General features: G+C 32.9%; 1 protein-coding gene across 1 annotated transcript in view; it reads left to right on the forward strand.

Annotated features, from left to right (window-relative positions):
* LOC137640116 (P-selectin-like) overlaps positions 1-25,000 on the forward strand; it is a 216,611-nt gene that overhangs the window by 153,918 nt on the left and 37,693 nt on the right. Inside the window, 3 exon segments of the mRNA XM_068372592.1 lie at positions 8,337-8,395; positions 8,970-9,179; positions 15,380-15,472. Of these exon segments, the coding sequence (XP_068228693.1) occupies positions 8,337-8,395; positions 8,970-9,179; positions 15,380-15,472 (362 nt within the window).

Raw genomic sequence — 25,000 nt, forward strand, 5'->3', positions numbered from 1 at the left:
ACAGATTTGATGAATATCTGCGTGTGACAGAAGTCTTTTGATTCTTTGTTGGCAACATCCTTCTTGGATTCAGGCTCAAAAAATAATCGTCGGACTATAGACAACCTCAATCTCTCTCTTACCAGCCATTATAATTGCTTCATATATGATAAAGTTTACGAAAAATCATCGTCGCTTTTATTCCATAATTAACTATTATTTGCATAAGATATATTATTAAAAGGTAGTTCTACATACGATTCTTTTTACATTTGAAATTTCTTTACTTCATCTTTTAGATTTTTTGGGGTTATATATATATATATATATATATATATATATATATATATATTAAATAGTGATTAAATAGGTTGCAAAGCCCAAGGTTTCGGCCACACCAGGCGCGTCTAGCGGCGAGGTTAGAGGGAAGAGATTCCTGCGCCAAATTGAAACGTATGGTGTGGTATGCGGGTGGCCACATTGGATGCGCGAGAATCCTACTACCGCTGCAGCTGCCGCCACGCTGTTTCATGTTTTAAAAAACCACGACGGTTTCGAGCGTCTTCACCCAAGATTACACCATTTTTCACTAGTTTATGAATCAGTTCGAGTTGTTGGTAGTTTCAAGCCAAGGCAAATCAACAGGAGTTTCGAAGAGCAAAAATAAGTTAAATAAATGGAGGGAATTGCAATCAACTGCAAATGAATGGTAATAAGATAGTGGGTAGGCCTATGCCTTTTGTTGTTTGCAACCTATTTAATCACCATTGAATTTTACACACACAGAGACAAACACACAAACATACATACATACACACACACACACACACACACACACACACACACACACACATATATATATATATATATATATATATATATATATATATATATATATATATATATAATGTCCACAAAAAAATCGAAAAGATTAAGTAGAGAAATTTCAAATGTAAAAATAATCGTATATACCTTTAAGAAATATACCTTTTGTAATTACCAGTTAATTATGGAATAAAAGGGACAATGATTTTTCGTGAACTTTATCATATTTGAAGCAAATATAATGGCTGGTAAGAGAGAGATTGGGGTTGTCTATAGTTCGATGTTTGTTTTGTGAGCCTGAATCCAAGAAGGATGTTGCCAACAAAGAATCAAAAGACTTGTGTAATACGCAGATATTCATTAAATCTTCCGTCGTACAAACGAGACTGGCGATATTAATTGTAAATTAACTTATTTTCCTTTCTCCGTTTATTAAAATCGTGAATCCAACCTCTTGTATGGTCTATTCTTTAGTTTAAAACAAAGATTTTCAATCAGAAGTAATTTTCTATTCAAACACCATCGTCAAGTTTGAGAGGAAGGCTATCTACGACTGCTGAAAGTGAGGAGGCAAGAGAGGTGTGGCGGTTCCGATGTGGCCAGGCAACATTTTGTCACTGGCCTGCCGCCCAAGCCATGCCCCTACCGCGACCCTCATAGCGTGCGGTGTGGCCGAAGCCTTGAGGATTGTGTTTATCAAACATGAAGTGTAGAAATCTTAAACAAATGCTATTAAAAGAGCCTTTTCTTAATACCATTATTAAATTTTCTAAGTCATAGAATTCAGATTATTTGTCGATAGGATTATTTGAATATACTATTTTGTGTTTTGAGGGTAGTGTTCTTAGTCCATTACTTTTCATACTACATATACAAGATATGTGGTTTGGCCTAAAAAACAAGTTAGTTGCTTATGCATATGATGCTGCTTTCTTTGTAACAATTCCATCTCCTGAAGGTAGACCTGAAGTAGCTGAATCCCTTTATAGAGATATAGCTAGAATTAGTGTATGTTGCAAACTATGGAGGATGAAGTTCAACCCTAACAAAACTAAAAGTGTGATTGTAACGAGGCCGAGGACAGTTGTTCCTCAACAACCAGTTATTTGCATTGGCATTATCTCTTTAACAATATACAACTAATTAAGAATTTGAGGTGTGATCCTTGACTGCAAATTTAGTTTTGAGGTAAACCTTGGATCTGTTTCCTTTTCAATTGCTCAAAAAACTGGCATATTGAGAAAGTCTTTTAAACTTTATGGTGATGAATCTATCCTAAGAAAATGTTTTAATTATTTAAACCTATCATGTCTTTAGAATTATTCTCTTGTTTTGGCTTCATTTGCCGATTCTGATCTTGATCTATTGGACAAAAACCTTTAATCTATCAAATTCTTTAACCCTGATTTGGATAATAACTTTTGCACCATCGTTCACTTAGTACCTTACACATGTTTCATAAGAATTTTGTTAAATCCGACCATCCTTTGCATTCAGTTTTTCCCAGACAGTCCAATGCTGTACCTAGTACAGTATGCAGCAAAACTCGTGATATTTTTTTTTTTTTGCTTCAGAAAAGCGTTGTTCTCAAGATACCACTCAGTGTAATGATAACAATTTATGCATTTGAGGTATGATTTCAAAGTTATTACTTATATTTTGCTTATGTCGTTTTGTGTATAAAACAAATGCTGGTTAAAATCATGATTTCAAAACTTGCAATAAATTATTACAAGGCATAGTTTAGACTATAGTCAATACTTTCATTGAATCATTTAGCCGTCTATAAATGGTTGTTTCGCTGATGTTAAGGTGATTGCTTATATAAACTTTTTTTTTGTAATAGAGAATCTGGTGAAATAAGCTTAACTATAGTTACAGTTAGGAGGTAGCTGTTGGGTAGCTCTAGCCCTATTTGACAGATGACTTGCTTGTGAGAGTACCACCATGAGACTGCTAGTTGATGTCCAGTTAGATCCTGCCCGCAACTACATCTCCGATACGCTCTATATGTTAAATACATAACTATGGTGGCTAAAAAGTTAGATTCTTTAAGTATTTTTTTTTTCATTTTTATCGTAATTAAAGATTATTGGGTTAATTTTTCCATAATGATCTAGCTGATATTTGGATAAGAAATATAGCATTCATGCTCTAAAATCATGCTTAATGAAGTATCTTTTATTGAGCGAAGTTTCAAAATGCTTCGTCCCGGGAACCTAGTCTCATTAGAAATGTGAAGAATGTGAGAGTTGCCAATTAGTGACATTCGAACGAAAATCAATGAATTCAGGTATCACCAATTTTTGCTGTATACTGTACAAGGTATGCACTTAATTCTAACAGTCTTGTCTTCTCCATCATAAGGTTCAATACTACAGATACGCAGTATTCTAGAAGTTTCATTCCAGCTGTGACCAGATTATGGAATGATCTCCCAATCTGCCGGTTGAATCGGTGAAAGTTCAAATTTTTTGCAAAGGCTTTTCTGTTGAACAAATTGATATAAGTATAGTTTTATAGTTTATTTATGACTGATCAGTTGTGACATTGATACTGATCTTAACATATTTTATATCTTATTTATCTTATTAGTTCTCGTAAATGATTTATTTGTTATTTCTCTATTCATGGCAGCTTTCCCGTTTGTAGCCCTTGGGTTTGTAGCATCTTGAGTTTCGAATAGGGACATAGCTTAACTAGTGATGATAATAATGATAATTGATGAAAAGTAGACTACGAACAGGATACCAACAGATGTTTGCTTTAAAGAAGGAAAATGGAAATGCTATCAACAAAATAGAGGGAGTGATGAGAATTGTATAGGATTTCTATACAGTGCTAGCAATAATTATAAAAGAAAAAACTGCCTATAGAAACAATAAGACACCCGAGCCGGCACCAAACTTAACAGTGGGGAGAGTAAAGAAAGCATTAAAAAACATGAAAAGAGGAGAAGCATCAGGAGAAGATTGCCTAACAATTGATTTGATAATAGGTGGAGGAAATTTCATAGTAACTGAAAATTAGCTTTTCTTTCTTTCCTTAAATCTAGACAAATTTTACTTTTCACACTTAAAGTTGTTAAACATAATTACATCTTTAACTGAATTAACTGACTGCACTTTACATAAAATATCTGCAGGAATGCTCTATACCTACACCTTGGAAAAACTTTATTGTCATACTAATTCACAAAAAGGGAGACAAAAAAGATCTGAATATTTACTACTCAATAAGTTTACTCTTAGTTATATATAAAATATTTCCAGAGGTCATAATCGGCCGAATAGAAAAACAGCTAGACATTAATTAACCAAGAGAGCAGGCAGGGTTTACAAGCAGGTATTCAACAACTAACCCTACCCGTGTAAAAAACGAGTAATGAAAATATTAACAGAGTGTGAACAACCACTATGTATGGCATTTATGGCAACGAGAAAGCTTTTGATTCTTTCAAAGCCTCAGCAGTAATGAAAGCCATTCAACGACAAGGAATAGCTGTATTCTATGTTAGAACATTTGAAGGTATCTATGTAGGAAGTATAGTAATCATGAAACTACATAAAGGTACATAGAAAATTCCGATCAGGAATGGAGTTAAACAGGGAGACCCCATCGCTCCTAAATTATTCACAGCATTCCTAGAAGTTTCTATGAATTTAGATTTAGAAAATGTATGATTTACCACTAATGAGGAACGCCTTTACAACTTAAGATTTAGAGCTGACATAGTACTGGTTAGTGAATGATGGGAGGAATTGCAAAAAATTATAGCAGATTTGAATAGAGAAAGCAGAAATGTATGACTGAAAATCAATATGGGTAAAACTAAGAGAAAACAAATAATGGTTATGGACGAACCTCTAGAGATTGTTAATGAATATATGTACTTAAGAGAAACGGTAAGTGTCTCCCCAGGACATGAGACCGAAATTAAAAGGATAAGCATAAGATGGATAACTTTTGGTAAACAAAACGAGATTGTGAAATGGAAAATGCCAATTTCTCTAAAAAGTAAAGTACTTAATCAGATGGTCCTACCAGCATTAACTTAATCATCAGAAACTTGGAGCCTTAATAAAGCCTTAGAACATAAGTAAGTTACAACTCAAAAAGCTATGGTATCTATAATGATGGAAATAACTCTAAGAGACAGAAAAAGAGCAACCTTGATACGAGACCAAACTCAAGTAGAGGATATTCTAACAACAATTAAGAAAAAAAAATGAACATGGGTAGGGAATATAATGAGAATGACAGATAATAGATGAATATTAAGAATAACAGAAAATTCTTGGAGATTGTAAAAGAAGCCGGGGAAGTAAGAGAAGATAATGGATTGACATACTACGACAATTTACAGGTATAAACTGGCATAGAAAGACCATAAAATAAACAGAAACGAGTGAAAAAACATGTTAGAGGCCTTTGTCCTACAGCGGACTAGCAACAGCTTATGATGATAATATATATATATATATATATATATATATATATATATATATATATATATATATATATATATATATGGGTTAGCAATGCTGTCTTTTCTCTTGATATTGGGGTTGTCACTAATTTATGTTAAATACACCAAGGCTTTCAGGTGTAATTGTAGAGAAGTGATATTCCTTTTTATATGATGCAAGTGCAACTGTCATATAATCACTCATCCCCCACTGCCGGTCAGCAGTTGTTCTAAACACTTAAAGCGTTGTCATCCTGAGCTTTGATCCGAAGGTCAACCACAGCTTTCGTACTTACTCATGTGAATAAGTTGTGATTACTCAACGTCTTCGAATTCCGTTAGATCTGGGCCAGTCGTGGGATATTCAAGTTAATTCTTGTTTCTTTCTTGTGTTGACGAAATTGATATTGAATATTAGTTATATTTATTAGTAGATCCTTATTATTTCTCTCGCTGTGAGGAAGGATAACTTGGCATAATTTTCATTACGGGTTTCAATTAAAACCCTTTTATCAGCGAGTTAACATAGAAAATACTATATATGTTGGCATCAATATCCCCACCTTTTACAATACGAAATCCGGTGACAATAGTATAATATAAGAGGCCCCATTTATTTGGCAATGATACCTTCAATAAAATCAATATCATTTCCTTTGGTATTTAAAATTTGAAATCAGGTCTCCTTTTCCAGTATGATTAAGAAACATTTGGAAACATATTTGTCGCTATGGAACCTTTAATGAATCTACTTTGGCAACGTTCATTAGATTTTATGTGATCCTATAGACAGCATATGTTACGCTGGGATTGGTAGGGCAATCTTCTTTTCATTGCAAGAAGCCCACATCATCATGTAGTGAAATTGTTATTAAAAGTTAAAATATCATGTCACTATATGATGCAACTAACACTCAAGGGGAGAAGGAAGATGTGGATCTTCGGTGTTCTACGATCACTAGACCATTTGTTTTACTGACTTTCTGCCTATGGCCATCATTCAGACAGCAAATAGAAACACATTGTATTGAGAATTATGAAGGCATCCATCCGAGGGATTATTGACGTGAAAGTGGAAGTGATTCGGTCAATAATGGACCTTCTGTTTAGAAATAGAATGTGAACAATATCTAGGTTAACAAGATATTGCGGACGGTATAGGCTGCTATGCATTTTACATCAGAACAGGAACTAGAACATTTTGTTTGCAATATAACTGGAAATTAGGTATCTATTGGCTATTAACAGTTTAGTGACTGGTGTTTTTATTATATATATATATATATATATATATATATATATATATATGTATATATATATGTATATATATATATATATATATGTGTGTGTGTGTATATATATACATATATATATATATATATATATATATATATATATATATATATATATATATATATATGCGTGTGTGTGTGTGTGTGTAAGTGAAACCTAAGGACTCGTAATGCGTTAAGCTGCAGGTAAACTTGAAAAGGGATACAAATTTTGATCGGTTTTGTCTCGCTTAGTTCGGAGTATCTTCAAGAGGAGGCTACAGATCGACAGAAATTTTATTTTCTTGTCTGAAAGACCCAGGCCTACATGGCTGAGACTATGAAGCGTGAAGTAGGTGATAAATGGAGAAGTATTGACTTAAAAGCTCAAGATAGAGACTACTGGCGAAATCTAACTGAGGGTCTTTGCGTTAATAGGCGTAAGGGGAGATGATGATGTCTGGAGAAACAGGAGGAATGAACATCAAATAATCTGGGGAAAGATCACGCACCTATGAGTAGTGTGTGCATATTAATATCTTTAGAAATGCAAGTTTTACTCTAATAATGTTAATAGACATCGTGGTAATCTTTCATACTTTAATTGATTTATTTATTCAAGAAATGCGTACATACATTACATACACATCTAATCACTAAAACTTGTGAATGGCGCAGAGTCCGTGTTTTCTGTATATATACAAAAAGCACGTCAGATTATGCACGCTTGCATCTGATTGAAGCAACGCACTCGCTTGTCAGCACTTTCACGCAGGCATTCGCACCCACACAATTCAGAAAAAGAAAGTGTAAAGGTACAGAATCTCGAGAAATCATTGGGATCAAGTGTGGAAGAACACCGCCACTTAACACAACCTGAATCGTTTATATAAAAGATATGAAAGAAGTTATTTTATTGACACGATAAATTACCTGTGATTATCTTCCGTAACTGTAAATAAAATAATGCTCTCTCTCTCTCTCTCTCTCTCTCTCTCTCTCTCTCTCTCTCTCTCTCTCTCTCTCTCTCTCTCTCTCTCTCTCTCTTCCACTTACGAGTATTTTGCCTTAGAAATGTTTTGTTGGTTTCGACTATCTTTTTTTTTTTTTTTTATTCTGTGGAAGTAGTCGATATTCTATGTAAGCTATTTCGTACAGAAATGCCCTCCTGCCCTGGTGTCCTTTATTCTTCGATTGTTAGATACATCTATAGTATTATTCCATTTCACTCCTGAGAATACACTATTTTATTAAAAGACTAAGTTTATATTAATAGCTATGTATTTGGAGGACACCATTCAAGATTTTCAGATTTATTTCTTTGTTTGAAATTTGATTTTGATTTTGTTCTTCTGAATGTTTTTTGTTTTTTCGTGTCTAATTCTTACTATTATTATCTTTTTTCTTTTTTATTTTGCAGCATTTATGAGGTTTTATAGTATAACCAGTATTCACAATGGGTTCTTTTATATAAAATAAGCCCATGGAAACAAACAAAAAATTTTATGCTGATCTTATCTCTATTCTGATAAATAATTATTTATTTTCTTTTGCAAATCCTTACTGATAAAAAAAAGAAAATGATGTATCCATTAGTTTACTTATGCTAAGTTTTTCTTTTTGTTGTAGATTAGAACAATTTGATCAAGTTTTGGCTGTATTGAGCCATTCTTCCATTTGTTGTTCTCTGTTTCTGGAAAGAGAGTGTTGTTTTTATCATAATCCAGTGCAATTATTGATAGCGTTAAGGCTCTTGTTAGAGTGAAACTAAAGCGTGAATTGTTTTGTTTCAGATCCGCCACTGCAACTTGTGGTGCAGATGGAAAGTGGGCCGGAGACCTGCCTCATTGTGGTTAGTATCGAAGCGTTTCTTAATGACTCGCTCTTTTCTCGCTAGTTGCCTCTTAGAAAATCAATTTATGATCTTGATTTTCTCTTTAGGAAAATTAACATATTTTCTTTGATCGATTGCGATGAAAGTCGTTTATTGTAATGATTATTTTTTCAAGATATTTTCTCAGGTTTCTTCAGCCGTAATCTATGCTTTTGCATACTTGCTTTAAAAAAAAATAAATAAAAAAATAAATAAATAAATGAATAAAAAAATAAATAAATTAGAGGTTATTTTACAGATTTGTTCTCACTTTTTCCCATTTGCTATTATTATTATTATTATTATTATTATTATTATTATTATTATTATTATTATTATTATTATTAATTCCTGTGGCGACTATGATTAAGTCTAAATATAGAAATGATAATATAGTTATATCTTCCCCATGAACTTTAAGTGTTAAAGAGATAATGAAATTAACCACACTATCCTAACGAGCATTCAGCCAGAAAGCCCCCAATAAGGCTAGTAATGAATTGAAGCTTGTAAAACAACCAGCGAGTGACATTGTTATCCTTGAAATTTGCAGCCACGAATGTCGCCTGGAAGAAGCCTGTCAACCAGTCTTCGACGGCGAGAGGAGGCGCTGGCGTAAATGCCAACGACGGCGACCTGACGACGGTGCACGATGGTCAGATGTGCACAGAGACTCTGGTGGAGGCTTCCCCTTGGTGGTCCGTCGATCTCCTACAAGAGTATGAGATTACTGTCGTCAGGGTTACCACCCGAGGATGTTGTGGTGAGTAAAGCAAACGTGGTACGGGAGTCCGTATCAGATTTCAAGCTGATTGTAAAAGGGAAAGGTTTATACTAATCTCTTACTCTCCCACTCACGTGTATATATATATATATATATATATATATATATATATATATATATATATATATATATATATATATATATATATATATATATATATATATATATATATACAGTATATATATATATATATATATATATATATATATATATATATATATATATAGGCCTAATCGTGTGTGTGTGTGTGTGTGTGTGTGTGTGTGTGAATGCATGTATGTCAAGATCTCAAAAAATCAAGATTTATAGGTACCACGGTGAGATACAGCCAATTGACAAAATAGAACTCCATAACATATATATACCTGCAGCAAAAATTATCTGAAGGTCAATGCTAGAGAGAGAAATAATATAGCTAATAAAAACACAAAGGGCTCAATGAACTTGAACCATGTGTTGAGTAGTTAAAATATTCTACAGGTAACTAAATAAAAGGAAATGTTAAAAATCAATGAATACCATTCAATGGGTTGAGTATTTTCCAATTGATTTTGAACTTAAAAGATAGAGGAGAGTAGGAGTTGAATGATATATGGATGGAAAGGGCTCATGGAAGTTCAATACTTATAAAAGCAACTGGTGAAGACTTTAAAATGGTTTTTGGGTGGTGTAAGGCAGTGAAATTGAGTCTGACCAGAGTTTTTATGGTATATCTGGATGAGGAAAAGGGTTTGATTGAGTAAGAGAGAGGAATAATGAGAAAAGATTAAGGTGATAATGGCGACTGTAGAAATTATGGTGTCATAACATTAATTAGTATGCAAGTAGGAGGTATATGTTATGATTTCGATTAAGAAAGTAGAACTATGATAATAGAACTGATAAAGAAACAAAAGTGCAGGTTTAGACAAGAGAGAGAAAAGAATGTGTGAATTATGTATGTGCTCCGTAAAATGAAGTTTTAAAGCAATTAGGAAAACCTTTCATTGCACACTTGGACCGATAGAAACCTTTTGGTTGAATCGAGAAAAGAAAATGGGGCGGTTGTCTAGGATTTACTGTATTGAAAGTAAACCACAAATGGAAAAGTGATTCATGTTCTAATATATTTAGATGCGGATTTGAGGCGATGGCGTGTTAAGTTCGTCTAGCTGTCTAATATCTTTTTGATGTAGTGATAACGGATGTCAGAGAAAGGAAATTAGGTAAAGGTAGAAAGTTGAAGCATGAAAAAATAAGTAGTTAATGTCTAAATTAGTTGACTTTTCATAGAGAAAAACTGCTGAGGGTATACAGTAGAAATAACTTGAACGCTTTTTCAAAAGTAAAAAGTTGAGAGTAAATGTGAATAAGACTAAGGCCTTGATAGAAAGTAGAAACTGTGAAAACAAAGCAGTGAATGAAAACATGGATGGCCATAGAATGGAAATAATCAATTTGTATATGTTTTTAGGCATGTATATATAGGAGAGTAGGTGAAGAATAGATGAAACAATTAGGGTATCAGTGTGTGTGAAAATGAGACTGGAGAGATACTCATGATTCTAAAAGTGTCAACGAAAGCTAAGATGGCAATGTATGAAGAGATTATTGAGCCATCCCTTCTTTATGAATAACAGATGAAAAAAAGTTGCAACTGTTTTTAAAAATTGCATAGTGCAAATAGAAAGAAGAATTCAAGGGGCGGTATGAAGAAGTAGCAAAGAGATTGCTGTGTTTGGAAGGATGAATGAGTCTTTTAAATTGGGTTAGTCGTGTTAAAGGAATGGAGGACAGTAGATTGGTGAAAATAGTACACAATTCAAACGTGTTATAAACAAGAAGATGATATTGAAATTGTTTTGATAGATGGTGTGCAAGGTGTTACAGGAGAGTAAGCCCAAAAAAATGCAGTATAAAGAGAAGACTTCTGTACAGGTGTATGAAACGAATAATATTGTGGAAGATTACTACAGAGCTGTTTCATCCTTGACTGTGTTATTATAATTTTGTTGTTAGTTCTTTAGAACCACAATCATGTGAGGTAGAAGCTGAATGTTGGGAGCGTCAGGAAAAAATAGGACCCCTTGAAATATATTCCTTACAAGTTCAATTTTAGCACCGAAAGAGATATAAAATTCCACCGTTATTTGTTCAATTTTGTTTCTTTTACACACCCATTTATATATATATATATATATATATATATATATATATATATATATATATATATATACATATATATATATATATATATATATATATATATATATATATATATATATATATATATACATACATGGGTACACACACAAACACATACACACACATATATATATTTATATATATATATGTATATATAAATACATACATGGGTACACACACGAACACATACACACACACACGCACGCACACACACGCACACACTTATATATATATATATATATACACACACACACACACACACACACACATATATATATATATATATATATATATATATATATATATATATATATATATATATATATATATATGTGTGTGTGTGTGTGTGTGTGTGTCTGTCTGTATTTATATAAAGAGAGAGAGAGAGAGAGAGAGAGAGAGAGAGAGAGAGAGAGAGAGAGAGAGAGAGAGAGATTCACATTATTAGGCAGATTTGAATATGTTACGTGGCCTTGCCATTGTCAGCTAAACAATGCTAAACACAAGTAGCCACAAAACGTATCAGATATTAACATTACTTGAATGATGATTTCAGTTATAAACAATTGTTGTTTAACAGAGACGGCGAACATTATAAGTCTGAGATAAAACAAATTCCAACATTTTTCTTTTAAAAATGTTCTACTTTATACTGTATACAGCACCAGTCATGGGATATGAGTTTACGATGGAACTGTTTGTTGTGCAACACCTTGCAACACATTTCCTCTGTTCATTTTTGCGCGTAATTCAACCGACAAACGCGAAATCATTGCAATCTAAAGGCGTAAATCGGCCGCTAGAATGTTCGCGATGCAGAAAAATCCGTTTTCCCACAGTACAGAGGTCCGTTAGGACGGTTCTGGCACAGACTCCAGAGTTATTCTCAGGTCAACTGGTCTCGAAGGTTTTCCTAGATGTCATAAATGTGTTTCCTTATACACTTGTTGATGGGCCATTCAATTACACAAGCAAGCGGTAGATACATTTTTTTGCGCAGGCGTATAATTTATTTTACATTATTAAATCATTTTAAATAAAGATCTGAGAAGATGACTTTAGTTTGTATCAAATCATATTATAAACTCATCTAGTTTTAAAAAGGATTTTAACTCGTTTGTGAATTATTAGAATTCGTCGGACATGATATTAAAGTTATGATGGTAACCTCAAGTGACCTTGTCTTTATGAGACGGGTCATTGGCTCTCACATTTAACCTCAACCGCATATCACGGATTCGTCATCGCTGCCACCAACTGGAACATCGTTATTGCACAGCCCATTCAGCTGAACCGTATACATTGGCTTGCATTTTCGTTCTCAGTTTTGTAGTAGGTATTACTTTACTCTGGACCAGTAAATGCCATGTTATAAAAAAAAAAAAAAAAATATATATATATATATATATATATATATATATATATATATATATATATATATATATATATATTATTTCTGTAGAAGCAAAAACCTAGGTTATTTCGTCTTTCCATCCACACTTGCGGTAGGTATTTTGAAATCGAACTGGATGTCGTAAAAAAAAAGAAAAAAAAAATATTATTTCAAGATTCATTTCTCTCACAGTACCAGGTGATATCAAAGATGTTTAACAGAAAACACAATAACAGAGTTATTCTCCGCAAATTCATCCAAAGAATTATCAGTAATCAAGAGTTTCTGAATGATTAGTAACGTTTACAGAATGTGCGGATGTGCATGCATGCGCTATATGAGTGAATGCATTTGCTTGTGTACAAAGAGCAAGATGAAGGGTTATCCTTTGAGGGCAGACCAAATAAGAACATAATGGAATGAAGTATATGAAAAAGTAGAAAACAGAATCGGAAGGAAAACCACGCATCCACCCTGATAGATTAGGTAACTAGAATATGGTAATGATTTCAAATTGGCCCCTTTCTTTCTACCACCCTCTGAACGTCCTTCACAAGTATATGATAATCCTTCCTTACCCTCTCTCAACATGGTATGAATGATGATGTTTTGTTGATATATACGTTCTAGAGTAATGCGTCGTGTGAAAATTTGAAAAAAAAAATGGTGTGAAACCTTCTATTTTTTTCTTCTGTCACTTTCTGATACGAGCTTCAACTATATTCTTTTTTCAATCTTTAGGTATATAATTATTTTTAGAATTCAATGACTCAATGTTAAGTGAATGCTTCATGTTTCGTTAAAGTTTTCATATATGGATTTTATCACACTTGAGCAAGGATTACACCCAGGACCCTTTATAGGAAGCTAATAGTAATATCAACTGAGCTATGACTCAGTTTATGAATACTAGTCAGGGTCACCCATACTAGGTCAGTTTTCTGTGAGCGATCAAACTAAAGTTTCAATGTTCAAAAAAGCAATACTTTGTAAATACTTGTACATCACTTGGAAGATTAATCTTTTAGTATTTTAGCATTTACATATTGTTCATAGCTTAAAAGGACCAACACTAGTATTTGAATCAGCAGTAAGGAAACGTTAGTCATACACAGTAGGATATTGATTCGGAGACCTTTGTTGGTATTATATTCCTGCAGCATTTGTGATTCCCTGCTTTTTGAGAATTTACAGTTTAGGAGACACATTTCTCAGAAACAACACCTGTTACCACGCATTGTCAAGCTTCAACAGCTTCAATTCAGCTTATCTGTTTAACAGTGACCTCCTAATGTCAGCTGCCTTGTGAGAGAGTCCCTCCCACCTTAACACACAACTGGCGTCAGGCCAATTGTTCTTATATGTACACCCGGTTAAGATGCCAGTTTCTCATTTCTTCTTCTTTTCTTTAACCTTCGGTATCACTGAATATCTAGGAATCTCGGACAATCAGTTATATATCCTGCTCTGTGGAAAATAAAACTGTCGCTACCGTTATCTTTGTTGAAGTTTGAGAAAAACTGTATGTAATTCTAAGAGACCTTGGTATTCTTTCGGTTTGCTATAGGCAAGTATTGTTCTGAATCTGGTCTAAATCTATATCTGTTAGGCAACAGGCATACTGTAGATCTGTAGATACAAATAATGGAATTGAAATTAATTTTTGTGTTTGTTATTTATGAATTAATGTGCTTTTTTTGTTATTTTTAAACATCTACCATAAAACACAAAAACAAAAACAAAAAACAGAGCCCATCCAAATATGCTCCTTACAGTTTTACTCTTACGCCAACAAGGTAAATCTAATTTCATCTTTCTTTGTTAAAACTTTTCCTCTATTATTTACAAGGAATTATGTCAAATTACTTAATCCAATATTCTTCTCTACCCTATATCAAATCCTAGAGCCATTTGGATCAGTAGGTCTATAACGTATGGGGAAATAAGAAGTAATTTCCTTTCGAATTGATAGAAAAGAAACAGTAATTTTCTTCAATGGTACATCGTCTTGATAGGGAATTCCATTCTAAAAATATAGCATTCATTCCAACACTCGAATAGGCTAATATCATATTTACTATACCAACTTAGAAATGAAAATATTTCCAGGAATTTTAGAGATTTGTTTGCTCCTATTGCGCGCATGCTAGCTTGTTAACTCGGTCGCTCGACTGGAAGTGATAATAACCTCATAAAGAGATATAATGACTCATTTTGTGTAAGTTTACCAACCCACTGACACTATTCTCACCTTTGTCGTCGCTGACAGAACGGATTTAATAGCAGTTCAAGTCACAGAGTGTACTGATTTGATCTTTATCATAAGGATGTAATGATTAAAACTCCAAGGAAGTAATGAATAAAATATATAACTTGATATTGTTTTGTGTAACCTTTTTTGAAATATTGTATAATTATCTAAGATCAAGTGATAACTTTCATAAACATACCTAACTCCAAATCTCCCTAAATATTGGATCTTGAGCTTAACTTTAAATTTACAGGTTTCAGTAGTATTTCATCACAGGTATAACTCCTTACATTGCATAATTGCGTGAAGCGAATTTTCTGTTATTTTTCTCTTTTTGCATATTCCCACCAGGTCACCAGCAAGTGCAGGATATTGAAATCCGAGTTGGAGACTCAACCAACATTCAAAGGAATCGTTTGTGTGCATGGTTCCCAGGTACAATAGGTGAGTACTTGCAAATGCTAACACATTTTCTTTTTTTAATATCTCTCCATAATCTTTTCAGGTTGAATTGATAATTGCATGAGAATATTTAACTAACTTCATTTTCTTTATGGCAAACGTTGTGAGGTTGCATGCTCTTTGCCTTTTCCATCCTGGTTTCAACCAACCACAAACAACCAACAACCAGGCAGAGCGTATGCAATTGGCTACTCTCTCTCTCTCTCTCTCTCTCTCTCTCTCTCTCTCTCTCTCTCTCTCTCTCTCTCTCTCTCTCTCTCTCTCAGGATTTCAAGCTGGGTTCTTTCACTGACGAGGCCAGGATGTTACTGATTACAAAATCAATGTTTTACCATTATGGGGATGAACCCAATTCGTGTTAACCTTCCAGTTCTCAGCAAGTCTATTTGGGATGAGGTTGCAAGCCCCATGCCTTTATACCCTGGCTGTAACACTGTGCTGTCGACTAACCAACAGCTGACTAACTGGCTGCGGAAGTCTCCAGAACTTTTTTTTTTTATTTTCAGAAATCTTAACCTCATCGATCTTGAATCTTTACTTGTGATACAAGGTCGTTAACCACTGTATGTGTGCGTGATATTGTGTATATAAGCTTATGTACACATTCTCGTGTGCAATGGGTGTGCATATCTGCCTTTCTGCAGGGACCAGGTAACATCGTTAACACTGAAAAATCCCTTACCTATATGCTAATGTGCGTTGCCGTTACCTCTTTATATAAAAATTATTAGGAATGATACTTGCTTGAAATTGGTTAATAAAGTAAACTTTCAGTACTCAACCATCAACTTTTATCAACTATATAACTAGTTTAGAATGAAAAAAGTATACATATGAGTCATTGAGTACCTTTATATTTTAAATGAAGGGAAATCAACCGCTGTCAGACGCAAGTGGCTTGAAAATGTCCAAATTTGACGCAACACAACAGCGACTGGAGGTCTTCAAGCCCTGATTGGCACAAGGACAGACAGCGCTAGGATGTGATTTTGATGCTTAAATGAACATAGAGTTTACGATATAAATTTCAAATTGCATGTCTTATTTCGATTATGGAGTAATTTAGTAAATTTTGGCGAACATTACTTCCTTTTAGTTATTTGTATTGCAAAGTGTAAGTCGCTGTTGTTTACCTTGTCATCGTGCACAGTTAAATGTTTGAGCCCAGCGTGTATTTTTGGTAAGATTTCGTGTTGGGCAATTTCCTGTGTTGAATGTTGCCGGAGACTGAAGACTGCTTGGCATTGGAGCATTTGGAACTCGTCCTTGATATCTGGGTCCACGTGAACAAGAAAGAGAAGGAAAACGAAGTTAGTGTAACTTTTTAAAAATCTTATCGTTTGAATGAACGTCTGTTGTAAAATAGTTATATTTCAGCTTTACTTTAGAAGTTGGGCAGTTTTCATCGTATCACCCAAAGATTTTCTAAAACTGGTTGTTGCTCTTGTTCACATAAAGGTTTCTAAAAAATACTAAACTTGACTAATGGTGATTAAAGGAAAAAAGAAGTAATTTGCTAAGCTTATAATGTTCAAATGTTCCTATAACCAACCACTTTTACTGTTTATGCGTGAATTTTGGACAAGAACGAAAACACCCAAAGCAGCCGCTAGTTTATATTAACGTGTAAAATGAATGCCTAAAGAAAGGAAACTGTCAAATTAAGAACCAAAGATTTTATGTCTGCCACTTATCTGCGTAACCTTTCAAGATATGTCTCTCAAGACCCACAGGTCAACAATACTCTTTCGATTTAAATAAAAATTAATTAAAGTAATAGTTCATTTTTTTTCGAATCTAACAAAATGAAAGGACAAATGTCAAATCAGTAAACCAATTGCAGTAATCTAAATTTAATCAAATCTCACCGTGGGTAAAGTTTTCGATAATTTATATAATACAAGTCTACCTGACTTTTCCGTCATAATCCTAACAAAAGGTCACTCTTTTAATCCCCTGACCATCCTTATATTCCTTTCTTATTGTGATTGCACAGTATCTTTGATTTGAGAAATATCAAGACATTTTGCTAAGTACTGTTTATAATCCTTTCCGGAGAAACTGATTCTTGTCGTTTTGCTTAACTCATTGATTTTTGGACATGTCCTTTCTCGTAGAATTACAAGAAGAGAGGTGATTGTTTTAATCATTAAAGCTATAGTTTTGTTCATTTACCTTCTATTATCGTTAAGATATTGGAAAATTTACTCAACCTTCACAAATTCAGACAACTTGAAGTGAATTTCTCCCCTCCCATATCATCTGGATGACTTTTACTAAGCAACATCCGCAAAGCACCTTTCTCAACCCAGTCCTTTTTAGTTCTTTATCAGGATATCGCAAAACCTTATCGTGTTCTTGATATCTGTTAGGCGGTAGTTTCGCATTTCCTCTCTTCTAACTAATGGTACGGCTTATTTTCTATATAATTATTTTCTTCCTTCCATGTTTCCGTGGTGCTCACAGATATGTTCTCTCCCCCTCTTTGTACAGTACATTCTCTGTATTAATGGCCTATCTTATCTTTATGTTTATGCTGATGGTTTATCATATAATTACCTTTATTTCATATCAGAGCCATGTTATACTGTTCACATCCAATGTACATTCACTTAATTTTCATCTTGAAAAATACCACTTTAATAGTTATTTTTTCTATCTACTATCCAACGGAATTCTTTTCTCTGCGTAATAAAGATGTCCTATCTATGTTTTTGAGCACTCGAATTTCTTCAGAAATATCTTGGAGAAATTTCCAAATTGTACATTTCCAAATTTTTGGTTAAATTTGGAATTCCTTTATTCATCCCATCCGGCCATAATTAGAGTCTAGTTCGGTTTGTGTTTATTTTTCTTATATCCACTGCCCAACAAGATTGAACAGAAGGTATTTCTTCTCTTCGATGAACCCGGCCTTTGCTTTCCTATAAATTCTTTTTCTGTAGTTCAATTGTTCCGTTGAACAGGAAGAGAAAATACCTCCTCCAGATTAAATTTCGTTGGCTGTTTCTTTACCCTTTGAGTTAAGAAAGTTCCTCTGCGGACATTACTTAGTAGAAGTCATCTGGATGATATGAGAGGGAAGAAATTCAATTTAAGTTGTCTGAATATGTAAAAGTTGAGTACATTTTCTAATAGTTCAACGATACTTAGAGATAAATGAAGAAAACTTTGGAATGTTTTTGGCCCTGATTATCTTTTCCTAGTTTTCTAAAACCATTTTTCATGGGTCAAGCCTGTCCCTTCCTTGACAAAGGTTTGAGATCCACATTTTCTTTACTACTTTTATATATAGCTTCCATGAGGAAGATTATGGCTTAAAATAGGCATAAAGTCAATTATTTTGAGTAAAAAAAAAAAAAAAACAGTATCGCACACCCCAACTGGAAGCCAGGATTTATGTCTCCCAAAAGTATACTTGAAATTAAAGTTTGCAAATAAACTGTACAAGCAAGATTGTACAAAGGCTTTAATTTATCTAAATATATAAAACTTTGCTAAATGGTCACGCCCAAGAGTTATGTAAGTAAATGTCATACAACAAAACCACATGAAGAATTGAAAGGCAGGATCAATTCAAATGCCAACACACTGTCTATTTTATTCGTCAAATTTGATAATAAATATAGGAGAGTAAGTAAACTCACGAATGAATAAAAACTGAGAATATCCAATAGATAATTAAATGGAAAAAAAAAATAATCCAACTTGAGGCTCGACAGAAAGCTGACGTGACTCCTGACATTTTGCTTCTTAGTTGATAGCCCTGAACTATCGGCCCTCTTCGCCTTTGGTCGTTCTAATACGGGATGCTGTGTGCAACCAGGCATTGCATGATTCTCATTCTGGTAGTTCCCTTAAACTAATGTCTTCTTGTTTTAATACCAGGGTTGTTGTCAACTTCTCCGCCGAAATTTCAACACCATGCATTCTCAAAACATTGATTTATAATGCGGGAAAAAGGACAATTTTTTGCTTGGAAGATTTTGTTTTGGAAGTTTCCTTCAGTAATAAAAGTATATGCTTACCGAATAAATGAGAGAGAGAGAGAGAGAGAGAGAGAGAGAGAGAGAGAGAGAGAGAGAGAGAGAGAGAGAGAGAGAGAGACTTGCTTTGCCACCTACTTTTTCGACTTCGTGCAAGTAAATTTATTCATGACTCAGCCTCGTCCACCGTTATGGCATTGCAAAGTCCACACATTTTTACTTATTCATCAAGGTTACTCATGAGTCTGCTGGATTATCTTTGACTGTCCCTTTCGCTTGATGGTGATCGCAATTCTTGAGTACCCAGTTATTTACTCACTTTCTAATATCTTTCGGTGTTCTGCAGTATTCATATTCTTTCTAATGAGATTATTTATCTTGTAAGTCACTTCTTCCAATCTTTCATGAATTTATTTAAAGCCAGTTTTGTTCTTTGCTGTTTTTTTCAGCCATCGAAGATCTAAGAATTTAATCATTAGAGGTAAATTACCTGTACTTGCTATTTGATGCAATGGCGCTACCATGAACTGGCAAGAGTAATAAGATCACTAGAGTCTTTCTAGAACCCGTATAAAAAAGATATGACAAATTTCTAGGTTCCCCCTAAAAATTCGATGGTGTCTCTAAAGGGTCCACACCAGAACCATGAAAACCTATCTCTCATCTGAATCTTCATTTGCAAGCTGCTACAGAGCCAAGCAATCTTTAAAAAAAAAAAAAAAAAAAAAAAAAAAGTAGAATAGATATAAAATATAATCATGGTACTTCTTGATATATCGTACTGGGCGAGAACCAAAAGGGATGAGCATCCACCTAACTGCCATTACTTTTGTTATAATTGTGATTGAGAAAAAAAAAATGCCATAGACAGTAGTTTTTGTGGTCAAGTGATGCCACGAGAAGATGACCACTGCTAGACGGCAGAAGTTACCCAACGCCCCGGAGCCCTTCAAACGACAGTCGTTTTATTATTATTATTATTATTTTTATTTTTATCATTATTATTATCATTATTATTACTGGTTAAGCTACAACCCTACTTGGAAAAGCAGTACGGTATAAGTACAAGGGTCCCAACAGGAAATAACGGCCTGATAAGGAAAGGAAATAAGTATATATATATATATATATATATATATATATATATATATATATATATATATATATATATACTGTATATATATACTGTATATATATATATATATATATATATATATACTGTATATATATACTGTATATATATATATATATAAATATATATATATATATATATATATATATATATATATATATATATATATATGAGAAGTAAGGAATAAAAAGATAAAGATATCTTGAGATCAATAACAATGTTAAAATAGATCTTTCATATATAAACTATGAATAGAGGCTTATGTTAACCTGTTCAACATAATAATATTTACTACAAAATTGAACTTCTAAAGGTTCACCGTTTCAGCTGCCAAAATAGGAATGATAATATCACGATCTGGTCACAGCTAGAATAAAACTTTTAGAATAGGCTATGATGCAGTGTTCAGACTTATGATGGAGAAGGGAAGACTTACAGAAATAAGGCCAAAGATGTTCAGAATTATGAAAAATCTCATGTTACATGCATAATGAACTAACTGAACGACGCATAGGGAACGTGTCATCTTTAAAGGCTACTCTCGTTAGGTTTATAATCTGGTACAAAGTTTTCACATCTTTTATTCTCTAAAGAAGAATGGGAAGTAAATATTTCCCTTCTTTTATGTTGTCCTCTTTATGTGATAAACAATATTTATCCGGTTATACATACACACACACACACACACACACACACACACACACACACACATATATATATATATATATATATATATATATATATATATATATATATATATATATATATAAATAAATATACACACACATATAGATTTAGATTGGGGATATGTAGGAATTAACATCTATGGGGAATACCTTACCAACTTAAGATTTGATAATGACATGAGTCTATTTAGTGAATCGTGTGAAGGATTGCAAAAATAATAGAAAATTTGAATAGAGAAAGCATAAATGTAGGACCCAAATGAATATGAGAAAAACTAAGAAAATTTTCAATGAAAAAGCAGAATAACAACAAATAAACGTTATGGACGAACCTATGGAGATTGTTAATGAATATACGTACTCAGGACTCACAGTAAAGGTTTCCCCATGACATGAGACCAAAATTAAAAGAATAACGAGCATTTGATGGAGAGGTTAGGTAAACAAAATTATATAAGAAGTGAAATGCCACTTTCTCTCTCTCTAAAAAAAAAAAAGTATTTAATCTTAGAACATAAGCTAGTTAAACCTCAAAGAGAAATTCAAAGAATGATGATGGGAATAACACTAAAAGACAGAAAAAGAGCAATATGGATAAAAAAGCAACCTAAAGTTGAGGATATGCTAACAACTAATAGTAAAAAGAAATGGACGTGGGTATGACATAAAATGAGAATGATATACTCGATGGACAAGAAGAATAACAAAATGGGTTCCAAGAGATTGCAACTGAGACAGGGGGAGGAAAAGAAGACGATGGATTGACGTTCTAAGAAAGTTTGCAAGTATTGACTGGCATAGAAAGACAGACGCAAGTAGAGTGATATGTATAAGGCCTTTTCCCTGCAGTAGACTAGCAACGGCTGATAATGATAATAATGATGACGATATATATATGTATATATATACACATATAGGTATATATACATATATATATATATATATATATATATATATATATACATATACTGTATATGTATATATATAAATATATAGATATATGCATGAATATATATATATATATACATATATATATATATAAATTTGTATATATATATATATACATACATATATATATATATATATGTATATATATATATATATATATATATATATATATATATATATATATACAGTATATATATATATATATATATATATATATATACATATATTTATATACATATATATACTATTGCATTTGAAGAATATATTCCTTTTTTGCAATATACTAACCTTTTTTTGGGGTAATATAAAAAAAAGCGAAATAACTGTTCTTGACTTGTAGTATCTAATTCTATAGCTAGAAATAGAAAAGGAAAATTCTTAGACGATTTTTTTTATAAAAAGCATCTTCTAAGCAAAGTCATTATTGGTACATTCATCAGTGCTTCTTAACAGCATTGTCTTACACGAAGCGGCATTCCATCAGCTTTTTTGAATCAATTCTCCACCTTCCTTTCAAGGCAACATTCTTGTTTGTAAAAGTCATTAGAGTCTTACCGTCATTAAGGCATTAGATGTCATCAAGCGTCTTCTGGACTGGGCGTATTGCACGTCTCGCTCTTATTGTTTACTTCAAATTGCATGCAATAAAAGCGAAAGCACAGTAGGAGGATACCGCTTCCATTGTTTCTGAAGTCATTGCTGTTGTCTTTCGGAGGAAGATGGCATGAAAACAGATTGGGCCATAGAATATTCATGTAAGGACTTTTCCCAGTAAAAGAATAATAAGCAAATAGAGATTCTACATTTCCCTATAACGGATGAGCTTGCTATAAGTTATGAAAGGACCCTCTAATTCTTTTTTTTTTTGGGGGGGGGGAGTGAAATGTGTTGTGGTATCGCATTGCTAGTTCATGTCATGAGAAAGGAGGGTTTCTTTTCTACCAACTGGAAGTAAAAAATTATTTCTCATTTAGGAATTTCTTTCTCTATCGCATCACAAATGCTAAGATGCTTACACATACACAAACCCACTCATCACATACAAAGGCACACAGATGTAAACACACACACTCATATATATATATATATATATATATATATATATATATATATATATATATATATATATATATATATATATATATATATATATATATATATATATATATATATATATATATATATATATATGTATATATATATATATATATATATATATATATATATATATATATATATTTATATATTTATGTATATATATATATATATATATATATGACTAGTAAATTATGTAAAATCCCAAGCTCCCAAACTTGCCTGCTTAATATTACATAATCTGATACACAAGAGAATAACTGCGGTGAAGCGGCAAATCTTACATTCTCTTCTATCCTTATAAAATAAAACACAATAGCAAATAGTTAATATTGCCATCATGATTCCCGTCATATTCTGCTCCTAGGAACCATTATTATTACCTGCAGGGATAATACGCAACTCCCAGACATTAATATATATGAACACTCTATATCTAAAATTCTCTTTATATTACACTCAAAACAAAACTGGGTGATTACTTTAATTTTAACAGGAACTATTCTAAAATTAAACTCTTACTTAGGTTCTAAGTCAGGGGTACGAGCAAGTTATTGGATTATAATTATCGGTGATTGAAATAATACATACTTTACAAATATATATATATATATATATATATATATATATATATATATATATATATATATATATTCTATAAAGATAACAATTCCACAGTAACACCAAAATAAATCACTCGAAATTTAAATATGAACTAGGCCTTAGACTTATGTCAAAAAGACACTTCAAAGATTTTACAATCACTTGTTTCGCTAGAGATTAATAAATGAAAATATCTAATTTTGACAATTATTGAAAATAGTTGACAATATATCAAATAAACAATGATTACACTTACATGTACGTAACTGTTACTCTTACGTCCTTTGGGGCCACACAAGGTTACAAAACGATTAAGCAAAAATAAATGCATTTCACTTTTTAACCAAATCACACAGGGCCAATCACAAAAAAAAGAAAAAAAAGAAAAAAAATAATTTACAACATAAACTACTCACAAATTCCCTTCACTTCTTTCAAATTAAACCACAAAAATCTCACAATGCTTAACAGGCCCTATGCAGGGTATACGTTGGAGGAAAAGACACTACGGCTGAAGAGGTGCTGGTGAGAAGATTGTCGGACGTGGCTCCTTCGGAATGTCAGGCAGGATCTCTCCCTCCTATTTAACCCTAGGACCTTATATATCTCCCTAATTCATTCTGGAATCTTCCAGCTAATCATTCCAGCAATGCATTCTCGATGTGTGTGCACATGGTGCGGGCGACCTCTCATGACGTCAGGTTGCCAACAGGGCAGTTTGAATTAGGGTTTTATACAATGCATGGCGATGACAGCACACTCAGATAACTCCGCCCACCTCCTCTCATAGCATTAAAAAAAAAAAAATAAATTTAGACCAAAATAGAACCTTCGTGCAACTTCCAACCACGTGTAAACATGATGCAATCCCTAGTGTTCATACCTCGTGTGTGTCATACATACCTTTAAACAAGATTATATAAGACTTCGTAACAAAACTACGAGGAATAGAAATTTAGTTCTTCAAAATAATGTAAATTTACATATACGGACCTGAAATAAGAATAGAACTAAATGAATGATGACAGTCTTATGTAATTTACACACATTAATTAATCCT

Source organism: Palaemon carinicauda, chromosome 4, assembly GCF_036898095.1.
Source record: "Palaemon carinicauda isolate YSFRI2023 chromosome 4, ASM3689809v2, whole genome shotgun sequence".
Taxonomy (NCBI): domain Eukaryota; kingdom Metazoa; phylum Arthropoda; class Malacostraca; order Decapoda; family Palaemonidae; genus Palaemon; species Palaemon carinicauda.